This window comes from Somniosus microcephalus, chromosome 12 (assembly GCF_052327205.1).
Source record: "Somniosus microcephalus isolate GS21.2 chromosome 12, FLI_Smic_1.0, whole genome shotgun sequence".
NCBI lineage: Eukaryota > Metazoa > Chordata > Chondrichthyes > Squaliformes > Somniosidae > Somniosus > Somniosus microcephalus.
This window is the reverse complement of record NC_140998.1, coordinates 152,365,015-152,378,318: the sequence shown is the minus strand read 5'-3', so window position 1 is coordinate 152,378,318 and position 13,304 is coordinate 152,365,015. Positions and strand designations below refer to the sequence as shown.

Here is a 13,304-nt window from a genome sequence, read left to right as displayed (position 1 = left end):
ACTGATTGTGGGCCAGGAATCCCAGCATCACCTGGCACCATCTCTGCAAGAACTGCTCGGCGATGCAGAACCGGAGAGCTCAGCGGAAAGGCTCATGATTTTTCACAACTCTACAATGAGCTTCCTACACAAGGCAGAGCAATGATTCCGCTACACCTCATAATCCCCGCTGAACTGAAAGGCAGCCCATCCCCTGTCACAGCCCCTGACGGACAGATTAACGTCATCAGGTCAGATCGCTTTCCCCTCCCCCATCCAGTTTTCTCAGCTGCTCTCCTGATGGTGCTGGGTTATGGTTCCACAGGCACCGAGTATTCCCGGTACCTTACCTGATTGTTCATGTGTATGAGCCCGGACACAGAGTGCCAGTCGGCTGTTCAACCACAGAGGGCATCGCCACCCAAGCCCGATCTTCACCTCATCCAACAGCCACACCTCCATGACTGGAAAATGAACCTTGGTTGGTTGATCTTTCCCCAGGAGTAATGCTGGCCCAGCTAGAGTGCTCCCTGTCCCTGCCCCTTTCTGAAGCCAGAAGCTAAACGCTGGGGCCTTCTGGTTACCCTGGTCAGCACCTTTACCCACTAAAGCCACCAGGGGGAGCATCCAGACCCTATCGTGGAAACTTCAGGACAGCAGTCCCAGGCATTGAGGCAACAAAACTGCCTCACCCGGAATTTCCTGGGAGGTCCTCCGGATCGGCTCCTGTAACTTCAGCGGAAACCTCTTTTACACGGGTTGAAAAAAGGGGGCTTCCCCCAATCTTCCATTCCGGGTACGGCGATCAATCGGGAGAACGTCCGCGAAAATTCCCAGGGTCTCAATCAATACAATTTATAGAATGAAGCATTGAAGAGCTGTGTAGGGGTGACACCAGAAGATAAGGCGGAAGAAAAGAATGAACTTGTATTTCTATAGCACCTTTCATGGCCTCAGGATGTCCTAAAGCTCTTTACAACCAATGAAGTACTTTTGAGGCGTAGTCACTGTTGTAAGGTGGGAAACTCAGCAGCCAATCTGCACTCCGCAAGTTCCCACAAACAGCAATGAGATAGTGACCAGATAATCAGATGTAGTGATGTTGGTTGAGGGATAAATAATGACCAGGACACCGGGGAGAACTCCCCTGCTCTTCTTCCAAATAGCACCTTGGGATCTTTTACGTCCAAAAGACGGCACCTATGAGAGTGCAGCATTCCCTCAGCACAGCACTGGAGTGTCAGCCTAGATTATGTGCTCAAGGAGTGGAACTTACAGAATCTTAGAATCATTGAATGACACAGCACAGAAGGAGACCAGCGTGCCTGTGCCGGCTCCGGCTCTTTTGTAGAGCTAACCATTCAGTCCCACTCCCCTGCTCTTTCACATAGCCCAACAGTTTTTTTTCCCCTTCAAGTATTTATCCAATTGCCTTTTGAAAGTTATTATTGAATCTGCTTCTATTTCTAGCAGGGAATGAGTTATTCTTTATCATTCATCTTTTTATGGAGGAGAAAGCGAGGGATAGGTGGGGGTAATGCTACTGTGCTGTATCTGCTCTGTTTTTAAGCCCTTCTTTCTTAGAATTATAGAATGATATAGAATGAATCCATGACCTTCTGACTCAGAGGCGGGAGTGTTACCAACTGAACCACGGCTGACACTGAGGAATCAATGTGACGTTAGACGCTTACAGAAATAAGCAGATTACGTGGTTTAAGCAGAGGCAGGAAGAAAGGAGAGCAACATAATCAAGTGTAGTAGAAGCACTATGACAAAACTCGAGAACAGTCGGGGCTACAAACTGCACACATCAGCGAGTCTCATTGGCCCCACTGAGACTTAAAGGGGCAGATTCCCAACGGCACTTACCCTCAGCTCGACCCACTTATCCAGCAGCCTCTTCTCGTTGAACTCGCACAGAAGGCCGGAGGTGGTGATGCAGAACGTGCTGTCAGCCTTCTTGCTGCGCCCGCACGCCACGTCGCTGAAGAAGTTGTTGCGCAGCTCGCCCAGCAGGCCCGAGCGGCCCAGCAGAGGGACCGTGGCATTGACCTGAAACACAGGCGGGGAATCTCCGTCACTGGTCACCCGACAGGGAAGAGCACGCGGCAGTGATGGGGCAGAAGGGCACCAGCAGACCAAGAGAGAGCAGAAGTGGGAGACAGGAGAAAAACAGACACATGGAGAGGGACAAATGTACATACAGAGAGTTTATATACAGATAGTTTATATGGACTTCCAGCAGACATTTGATAAGGTTCCACATAAGAGATTGTTAGCTCAAATTAAAGCTCATGGAATTGAAGGCAAATTATTGAACTGGTTAGGAGTTTGGTTAGGCGGCAGAAGACAGAGAGTAGGGATAATGGGTGTGTACTCAAATTGGAAGGAAGTGACTAGTGGTGTCCCACAAGGATCTGTGCTGGGGCCTCAACTTGTCACACTATATTAATGACTTAGATAACGCAATCAAGAGCCATATATCAGAGTTTGCCAATGACACAAAGATTAGTGGTATAATAATAAGTGTAGATGGGAGCATAAAATTATAAAGTGACATTGACAGAGTGAGTGTGAGAAACTATGGCAGATGGATTTCAACACAGCTAAGTGTGAGGTCATCCATTTTGGACCAAAAAAGGATCGATCCGAGTAATCTTTAAATGGTGAAAAGCTGAGAACAGCGGAGGTCCAAAGCGATTTAGGGGGTCCATGAACACAGATCACTGAAATGTAGTGGTCAGGTACAAAAACTAATCAAAAAGGCTAATGGAATGATAGCCTTTATAACTCGAGGGTAGAATATAAAGGGGAGGAGGTTTTGCTACAGCTACACAAAGCTCGGAAGGGAGAGAGAGGGGATCGGAGGCTGGAGAAAGAGAGGGGATTGGAGGCTGGAGATAGAGAGAGGATTGGAGGCTGGAGAGAGAGAGAGGGGATTGGAGGCTGGAGAGAGAGAGCGGATATGGGGTGGGGAGAGAGAGAGGGGATTGGAGGCTGGAGAGAGAGAGAGGATATTGTGGGGGGGAGAGGGGATCAGAGGCGGGGAGAGGAGGTCAGGAACCCGGGGGGGGGGGGGGGAAGAGAAGGTCAGGAAACACTGTCACTATTTACTTCATACCCAATAAACCTGTTAACAATCCCTGACCCACACACAATGCCCCATCTATGGGGGTGGGGGTCAGGAACTTGTTGGGAGGAGGTCCCCAGGGGTGGGAGGTCAGGATCTCGGGGTGGGGGGGGGGGGGGGCAGGAACTTGGGAGGTGGTCCCCAGGGGTGGGAGGGGGAGGGGTTAGGTCAGGAACTCGGGGTGGGGGTGGGAACTTGTTTTTTTGGGGGAGCGGGGTGGGGATAGGTCCTAGCCCGTGAGGGTGAGCCCTGTCTGTTCTCTGTGTCTAGAGCTGAGCTGTGTCTGGAGCCTGGCAGTCAGAATGAATGGCTCAAATTACACATTGCAAAGAACTTCATTACTTAGGCAGGCAGGATCTAATTACACATTCCAGATAAATTGCTGGGTGTGTCTTGTCCTCCAAGGGGACCAATCAGAAATCAGGTGTTGCAAATAGACGCAACCATGTTTTTATACAGGCAGCGAGTGAGAAAAACAAACATACAGACTGTGAGAGAGAAGTGGCTAAGCTTGGCCAGATATCCTCACCTTAGAGGCTTTTGACGCATCCAGGTACCAGAACTTGATGTGCCTGTTGCCGGCGGTGACAAAATAACTACTATCCTCGGAGAAGGACACAGCTGTCACCTTGCTCGATACCTTATTGGCTGCCACGACAATATTTTTCTATTTAAGAATCCAGAAACACTCATTTAACATTCCCGCAAATCATTGTTAATTAATGGCTACCACAAATGTTGCATTAATTGTTGTACCGAGACACTCCAATTAACAGAACGCGGGGTGACAGTACTGACAGTATTGAAACTATCAGCCAAGAAAGGCTCAGTCTGTGATACAGTTCCCTGTGTAACACACTGTTCAGTGCACACAGCTCTCCCTGTGTAACACTGTTCAGTACACACAGCTCTCTCTCTGTAACACACTGTTCAGTACACACAGCTCTCCCTGTGTAACACACTGTTCAGTACACACAGCTCTCTCTGTGTAACACACTGTTCAGTACACACAGCTCTCCCTGTGTAACACACTGTTCAGTACACACAGCTCTCCCTGTGTAACACACTGTTCAGTACACACAGCTCTCTCTGTGTAACACACTGTTCAGTTGTGATATCCGAGTGGTAAGGTCCGAAACTGAGATAAGCGAGTTCTTAGGCAGAAAACCCAACTGTTTATTACACGGTGTAGCAGAGAAACACCTCTTACAGGCTGCAAGCAAAACACAGTGGCCTAGAAATTGGGTATAGCCCCGCTTGAGGCTTTAGAACTGGCGATGCGCAAAGTTTATAGCCAGATGAAACTTATCGCCGCCTGGCGCGATATTGGGTTGCATCGCCTCCAAAGGGGATTGAGGCGCTAAATCAGCCGTTGCACGGTGCTCTTAAGGCGCAAAAGGTCAGGCGCTACTCAATATCGACGCGGACGGGCGCAGCGCAGGTGAACTCAATTACGGGAAAGCACGAGACCTACAGGCGTCGGCCGGCTCTTAAAGGGGCGGGTCAGTCGGACTGAGCTTAAACACCCAACGCCCTGTAGGCCTTAGATTCGGCGCTCGCCCTTGTCTGGCGTTAGAAACTTGTGCATTATGGAAAAGGTTAGGCAGAGAGCAGAGCGCTTCAGCACTGAGGCTCTGGACCACTTGGTGGCTGCAGTTGAACACCGTCGAGAGGTCCTGTATCCGGATAATGGCAAGAGGCCAAATCAGAAGGCTTATCGACGATCTTGGAGGGAGGTTCCTGTGAGGGTGAATTCCAGCAGCATGGTGACCAGGACCCCTGTTCAGTGCAGGAAGAAATTCAGCGACCTCACACGGATCGTTAGGGTGAGTGATGGTTTACCAAACTAGTGCTTCCCTCCATCTGCAGCTGACTTCGGGCACCCTGCTGCAATGATGCGCCAATGGCCATCTGTCAGTATGCACCCATGGCCCTTTCTGGCCACACACATGGACAGATGTCTCAAGGCCTCATGTAAGGGCTCTTGCACCATGGGGGCATGCGATGAGGTCTCAAGGCCTCATGTAACAGAACCTCCCCTTCTTTCCCCTGCAGTCCAAGATGGCACAGATTAGAAAGGAGCAGCGTCGAACCGGTGGCGGACCTGCACAAGTGGTCACTCTCACGGATCTGGAGGAGAGAGTGCACCAGATACTTGGAGGACGTCTGTCTGGTCCAGTGACCACTGCATCTGCCGACCCCATTACCGACAGCGAGGGTAAGACTCTCACCTTTTCCACCTGTTGCCTTCCACTTAGTCCCCCCGCCAGCATGCATCCTCAGTGTGCAGCCATGTCAGAGCCTTGCCGCAATCTGGCATGCCTTTCAGCAAACCTGTCCTTTTGCTAAAGCCACTCTTCCACCTCCCACTTTCAGAAGAAGCAGCACCAACTCGGGCTCAACGCGCTGAAGCTGCCAGTGCCAGTGCCACCGGAGGTGAGGACCAGGAGGAATCCGGACCAGCCGTTGCAGAATCCGGGGAGTGGAGACATCTGCAGACTGGGGATAGTAGTCCCCTGGAGGGGAGGGGGGGGTGGCTCTGAGGATGAACCCATTGCCGGACCAAGCGGCATGGAGCAACGCAGGGGGGCTAGGCAAGTTCGGCCACCGTCTCCCCGCAGGGCAAGGCAGGTCGTCATGACTGCTGCACAGAGTGCAGATGAGGTCCGTCGCCCTCCAAACAAGCTCCCATTCCGATGCCAGTTGGTCAAAAGGCTTTTAGGTGTAGTGGTGCAAGTGCTTCGGACAGGGTTGAAGGTACCAAGTACTGTAAAGCTCAAATCCCAGAACTCCGCTCCACATTAGCTCGCCAACTCTCTCTAGCAGCGAGCGCAATGAGCAGGCCAAGTGGCAGAAGATTCTGCAGTAGAGCTGTCCCCTTTAAATAGCGCCCCCCTACTCTGAGAAGGGCCTGTTAGCCCTCCCTTGAACTGTCACTAATAGCGCTGGGCGCTAAGGCTCCGGGCGCCACCCAATATGTGCTCAGGCGCTCCTAAAAGGCGTTGCACACTGAAATGACGCCATGAGCTGCTTGCGCGTGCGGGCGCGCGCAAACACTTAGCGCAGGCGCTAAATGTATAGTCAATATCTGAGTTGGCGCTATGTTCATAGCGTCCGCCCCAACATAGCGCTTCGCCCCAATTCTAGGTCTCTTTAGGCGCTCAGCGCCGGCGCTACCAACCCAATTTCTAGGCCAGTATTTCTAACTGCACGATGCAAGATGGAGGAACCCCTCTGAGTCATACCCATAATGCAATGCCACATTACCATACTAACTGGTGTACCAGGACATTACCTTAAACACTGGTGAATATGATCCCTTAATCTTTGGCTCCATCTGGTGGATAACTTAAACATTACATCCCAGATTACTATATCCCCCCCTCCATCTTAAGTTTACATTAATTTCTTAACAACATTCTTAAAAAGTCCCATAAGGAAACTCCTTTAACGATAGTCCATACTGCACAAATCTAGCAGGTCGTTATCAATCTCTCTGGCGGCTTGCGAGGCCTTGGTGAACGTCTTACAGTCAAGTCCCTGCTTGGTTGTGGTAGAGCCACCTGCTGCTCCTGAGCAGTACTCAGAGTATCTGACTCTGCTACGATGGTTTCCTTGCGCAGAAGTCTGTGAAGAGGTGCTAACACTGTTGCCAAGTTTGGTAAAAATCTGTTATAATAGTTTAGCAGTCCCAGGTAAGCTTTTAACTCAGTCACATTGGTAGGAGCTGGGGCCTCCTGCAGTGCTTGTACCTTCTCCTTGATTGGATGGAGCCCGGTGGCGTCCACTCTGTGTCCCAGGAACACGGCCTCATTCCCCAGGAAAGTGCACTTACTCCTCTTGAGCCGTAACCCAGCCTTATCCAATCTTTGTAGTACCTCTCTCAAAGTGCTTAGATGCTCCTGGTCAGTTCTTCCCGTCACCAGAATATCATCCAGATAGATTGAAACATGTGGGATCCCTTGCAGTACACCCTCGATAGTCCTCTGGAAAATAGCTGGACTAGATGAGACACCGAATGGTAAGCGGTTATAGATAAACAAACCCTTGTGTGTATTTATGGTTATGTTGAGATACCACGGCAAACGTGGGAGTCGAGACCAGAGTTAGTGAAACACAACTGCTTTAATCAACCTCATGGCAAAGAGGAACTGGAAAAGCCCGCGCAACCACTTAAATACTCCCCAGACAGGAAGTGCTCCCGGCAGCCTGTCCCTGTGGGAAACAAGTTGCTGGAGGAGAGGGCCCCCGGCTGGGGGCGTCTGCTTAAACTGTCCGTGCCACCGTGAGCGGATTATGTCCAGTGGTGGCGTGTCGCCACAGAGCTCCCCCCAGAATCCGCTTAGGAGGAGTGGACGAGTCGTGACGGTGGTCTAATGGTTCTGCCGGAGCGGCTCTGAGTGGTTACCAGTCTAGTTGGTGGGGCCGGGCGGTTCGCCGCTGGCTGTGCTGGCTTGCTGGCGGGACGGCTGTTAAGTCTGTGTGTTATAATAAGAATTACTACACAGACCACAAGAGTAAATTTTAACAGGACTTTACTAGTCGAAGGTCAGGGCAGAACTGCCCAATAAATCATTACACAGCACTTATATACCGGTGTGGTCACCACCGGTATTACAGTATACAGCAGCCAAGATAAAGTAGTGCAACCCTTAAAATAGTTCTCTTAAAGGTGGAACGGTTACATACACTACAATCCTCCCTTTTTAGCTTAACAGTATATATTCCCCATTAAACATAACGTCATAACATATATACACAACTTCATGTAAAAACAGTTCACAGATTCAGTCTCTGAGGAGGCCTCCTGACTCGGTCCGGATAACGCCTCGGTGGTGTAGTAGTTTTCGGTGGTGTAGTAGGTTCTCGTTGCTGGGGTGACTCATCTAATAGTCCTTCACTGGACTTAACAGCTTGAACTTTCGTAACTTCAGAACCAGCATTGCTGACTTCTAAAGGCTCGAGCACCTTAGGAAGTTTTTCTACTTCCAGACTGATTTGGCTCAGTTCGGAGGGACCACGTGCGTGACCTGGTAGGGGTGATAATGGTTCAGATGAGTCATCATCTTCTGCTTCTTCTCTATTGTCTTCTATTTCCTCCATCACTTCAGCTTTTGCCTCTGCCACCAATTCCCTGAGTGGCTTATTACTGCTGACACTGCTCACAAAAGGGTGCTCTTTCTTCTTAGCTTTCAACTGATCGATGAATTTGACATATTCCCTTTCTTGCTCAGCTTTGATTCGTTTGGCCTCCTCGCGCAGACGGTTTGTGTGTTCCTGATTCATTTTCTCAATCAGCTGCTTCTGCTGTCTTCCCAGATTCTCCAACTCTGTGTCAAAGAACTTTTTCTTTGCATTCATCTCTTGCTCAAAACGGCGAATCATTTGTTCTAATTGCTGTTGTAGTTTGAAATTGAGTTGAGTTCGAGCCCGGTGTTCCTCAGAAATGTGCATGTCTGTAGACTGGACAGACTCAGAATTCTCTGTCAAACTATGTTGTTGTTGTTCAGTGGAATTCTGTTCTGATACTTTGTTCTCTTCTGAAGCATTTATGCACTCCTTCGTTTTTCCATCATTAGTCTGCAAGTCCATTTTAGACTTGTCTTTTGCACATGGGCTGGTCTTACCATCATCAGTTCCAGAGTCTGAGCTGATTGTCTTCACCGAGTTCTCACTCTCTGCTTTGTCACTGTCACTGCTGCATATGCCCTCATCCAATATTCTGGACAATCGTTCAGGTTTAACATCTTTTTTTCCGGAATCTACCGTTATTGCTTTTAGGGAGTGCCAGTCCATATTTATTTTCCTGATCCACTCCCGTCCCAGAAGTGGTGGACCTCCCTCAGGTAGTACATATATGTCCATTCCTTGGTGTTCTTTGCCCTTGTGTACCACCTTGACTTTTATCTTTCTGATGGGGTATACTCTTTGCCCCGTGTATGTCTGCAATACTATCTCCGTATCCCGTAGGGGAATATGTGTGAACAACCTTTTGTAATCTTGCTTATTCATGACCGTCAACGCCGATCCGGTGTCCAATTCCATCTTCACTTGGACTCCTGCTATCTGCAGTGTGACCCAGATAGTTTGTCGGTCAGCTTCCTTACTCACATTGTGAATTCTCAGACTACCCAGTTCCTTGCTGTTGGAGTCTGAATCCGAATTTGTTGCTGGTCTTCTTTCCTGACCGGCATACTTTAGCTATGTGACCAAGCTTGCCACATTTTCTACATTCCTGGTTTTTAAACCAGCATTGGTTCTGATCGTGTGTTGTCTTTCCACAACGATAACATTTCGCTGTACCCAAAGCAATTTGATCTACGCTGAGTACCGCTGCCTTCAGCTGCATTTCCGCAGTGCCTCTCGCTGCGGCTTCGTGCGATGCTGCAATAGTGACAGCCTTATCAAGTGTAAGATCATTCTCTTCAAGTAGCCGCTTTTGTGTTCCTTCTTTCGACAATCCACACACAAATTTGTCTCTCAGTGCCTCTGTCAGTCTTTCCCCAAACTGACAGTATTTCGCTAGCTTACGCAGTTCAATTAAATACTCCGCGTTGCTTTCCTCTTTCCGTTGCGTTCTCGCATAAAATTTAAATCGTTCCGGTAACATCAGCGGTGTGGGGTTCAAATGATTTCTCAGGACAGCAACAATATTAGCGAAAGTCTGATCCGCCGGTTTAGCTGGTGATAGAAGATGCTTCAATAGCCCGTATGTCTTCGCACCCATTGAGTTTAGTAAGGTTAGTGCTTTATCTTTATTTGATATTTTATTTGCCTTACGATAAATCTCTATGCGTTCTACATACGTGGCCCAATCTTCAACATCGGAATCGAAATCGTTGATGTTACCACGCTTAGGCATCCTCGCAATCTTCTTGAGAAACAAAAAGAAATTTTTCTTTAACTTTTTTTTTCCAAAATGGCGGTTTCCCACGCTTGTCTTCTTCCCCGCCTACGAAAATGGCGGCTTCCCGCGTTTGCCTTTCTCCCCCGCTGGCTGTAATGGCGATTGCCGTATTGCTGCGTTCGCCCTCCCCAGCGGTTTTCAAATCGTGCCTCCCAGCCCCTCTTGCAGTCCGGTCCTTTCCCCCGGCTGCGGCTGAGTTCTCCGCGTTTTTTTTAAATTTTCTCCCGTGCCTTACGCTGTCCCGGTCGCTGCGCCTCGCGGCCTCGGTAGCTGCCCGGCCTTTCTCACCGGTCGCGGTCGAGCTCTCTCTCAACGCTGTTGCGTCTCCCAGCCCGCTTGCAGCCCGGCCTTTTACACCGGCTGCGTTTGTCGCGGTCGAGCTCTCTCTCGACGCTGTTGCGTCTCCCAGCCCGCTTGCAGCCCGGTCTTTTACACCGGCTGCGTTTGTCGCGGTCGAGCTCTCTCTCGACGCTGTTGCGTCTCCCAGCCCGCTTGCAGCCCGGTCTTTTACACCGGCTGCGTTTGCATTCACCGCGGCTCCCGTGCCTTACGCTGCCCCAGTCTCAGCGCCTCTGGCCCCGACTTCTGTCCGGCTCTTTTCCCTGGCCGTGGTCGAGTTCTCCGCCCTTATATCCTCCGTTTTTCCCTCCCCTACTTCACAGCCAACGTGGCCGACTTGCTGCTCGTCGCTGATCGGCTTACCCACCACCGTGATAGAAGGGATGATCACTACCTGTTGCTGATGGAAGGCTTCGTGTCAGAATTCTTCCTTTGCTCTGCAGACCCGAGTCTTTTCTCAGCAGAATGATGAGGGCGGATGCCTCTTCTCGACGCCCGTTAAACTGCCTTGGATGTATCTCTGCCGCAGGGTAAGATTGTACTCGTCGCCACTGTTAAGTCTGTGTGTTATAATAAGAATTACTACACAGACCACAAGAGTAAATTTTAACAGGACTTTACTAGTCGAAGGTCAGGGCGGAACTGCCCAATAAATCATTACACAGCACTTATGTACCGGTGTGGTCACCACCGGTATTACAGTATACAGCAGCCAAGATAAAGTAGTGCAACCCTTAAAATAGTTCTCTTAAAGGTGGAACGGTTACATACACTACAACGGCCTCTAGTTGGAGGTCGGGCCACGGGGACCTGTTCCACTGGTTGTGTGTGTGCTGGTTTGAGCCGGTCGATGGAGACTGTGTCGACCCTGTTGCCGAGTCGCAGCTTGAAGACCTTGTCCCCGGTGCTTTTGTGTGTAGCTGTACCTTAGCCCGTTGGCAGGCGAGACAGGAGGTGGCCCAAGTCCGAACATTTTTGCTGAGGCCGCGCCAGACGAAACGCTGGGAGAGGAGTTTGACGGATGCGCGGGCACCCGGATGGGAGAGCGCGTGTAGCGCGTCGAAGATGCGGCGGCGCCAGGTTGCAGGGACGACCGGCCTGGGTTGGCCGAGTGAGACGTCGCAAGTGACTGCCGTGGCTTCGGGCCCGTGCGCGACCTTGGCTAGGCGTAGCCCTGGCAGGCTGGTAGCCGCCGAGAGGAGGTCTGGGTCCATGAGCTGGGCCGCTGCTAGTTGCGCATAGTCGACCGCGAGGTGATTCGCGCAGATGGCGGGACGGGAAAGGCAGTCGGCAACAACATTGTCTCTACCGGAGACGTGCTGGATGTCCGTAATAAACTCAGACACGGCCGCGAGCTGGCGTTGCTGCCTAGTGGACCAGGGTTCGGTGTGCTTGGCCATCGCGTATGTGAGCGGCTTGTGGTCCACGTACGCGGTGAAGGGGCGGCCCTCCAGGAGGAACCTGAAATGGCGGACCGACAGGTGGAACGCGAGAAGCTCACGGTCGAAAGTAGAGTATTTGACCTCCGGGGGGCGCAGTTGGCGGCTGTAGAAGGCAAGTGGCTGCCACGCACCATTGACCCACTGCTCGAACACGGCTCCGACCGCGTGGTCGGAGGCGTCGGTGGTGAGCGCGACCCGGGCATCGGCCCTCGGGTGCGCGAGCAGGGTGGCGTCGGCGAGCGCGTTTTTGGTGGCGTCGAAGGCGGCTGACGTGTCAGTGGTCCAAGCTACGGCCATCTTGCCGGATTTACCTCAGAGGGAGTCGTATAGGGGCTTCATGAGGGCTGCAGCGCTGGGGATGAACCTGTTGTAGAAGTTCACCATCCCGAGGAACCCCTGGAGGCCCTTGATGGTTTTGGGGCGGGGGAATTGCTGGACGGCCTGCACCTTGTTGGGCAGGGGGACGGCCCCAGCAGGGGTGATGTGGTGACCGAGAAAATCGATCTCGGTTAGGCCGAATTGGCACTTCGCCGGGCTGAGGATGAGCCCGTGTTGGGCTAGGCGCCCGAACAGGATGCGAATGTGTTCGAGGTGTTCCTGTTGGGAGGAGCTGGCCACGAGAATGTCGTCTAGATAGACGAATAGGAAGTTCAGGTCCCGGAGGACTGAGTCCATAAGGCGCTGGAAAGACTGGGCTGTATTCTTGAGGCCGAAGGGCATCCTCAGGAACTCGAACAGGCCGAATGGGGTGATGACGGCCGTTTTGGGGATGTCCGCGGGGTGTACGGGGACTTGGTGGTAACCACGCACCAGGTCGACCTTGGAAAAGACGGTTCGTCTGGCCAGTCGGGCCGAGAAGTCCTGGATGTGCGGCACTGGGTATCGGTCGGGGGTGGTGGCGTCGTTGAGGCGGCGGTAGTCCCCGCAAGGGCGCCAGCCTCCGCCGGGCTTGGGGGCGATGTGGAGGGGCGAGGCCCAAGGGCTGCTGGAGCGGCGGATGATGCCGAGTTGTTCCATGGTGGTGAACTCGGCCCGCGCGATTTCCAGCTTGGCCGGGTTGAGTCTGCGGGCGTGGGCAGAAACCGGGGGGCCAGTGGTGGGGATATAGTGCTCCACACCATGTTTGGCGGCTTTGGCTGAAAAGGTCGGGTTAGTGAGGGCGGGAAACTCGGCTAGAAGTGTCGAGTAGTCGTCCGTGGCTCTGGCGAGGCAGTAGGTCGTCAGGCCGGCCAAACGGGCCGGGGTAAATGCGCCAGGGATGGGGGCCATAGTGTTGATGTCGACGAGGCGGTGCCTCGGAATGTCGACAAGGAGGCTGTGGGCGCGTAGGAAGTTGGCGCCGATGAGTGGGCAGAGGACCCTGGCTGTGAGGAACTCCCAGCGGTAGCGGCGGCCTGTGAGGTCGAGCATGACCATGCGGGTGCCATATGTGCGGATGTCAGAGCCATTGGCTGCGGCCAGCGTGATACCCCGTGCGCCGCGTTGGATTTCGAGGGCGGAGGCG

The 13,304-nt window shown here is 52.0% G+C and overlaps 1 protein-coding gene across 1 annotated transcript in view; it reads right to left on the bottom strand.

The window, feature by feature from the left end:
* Positions 1-13,304, bottom strand: part of mapkbp1 (mitogen-activated protein kinase binding protein 1) — a 394,016-nt gene that overhangs the window by 195,470 nt on the left and 185,242 nt on the right. The window contains exons 6-7 of the mRNA XM_086003669.1: positions 3,642-3,779; positions 1,852-2,034 (exon numbers count right to left, since the gene is read on the bottom strand). Of these exons, the coding sequence (XP_085859795.1) occupies positions 1,852-2,034; positions 3,642-3,779 (321 nt within the window). The remainder of the gene's footprint in view (positions 1-1,851; positions 2,035-3,641; positions 3,780-13,304) is intronic.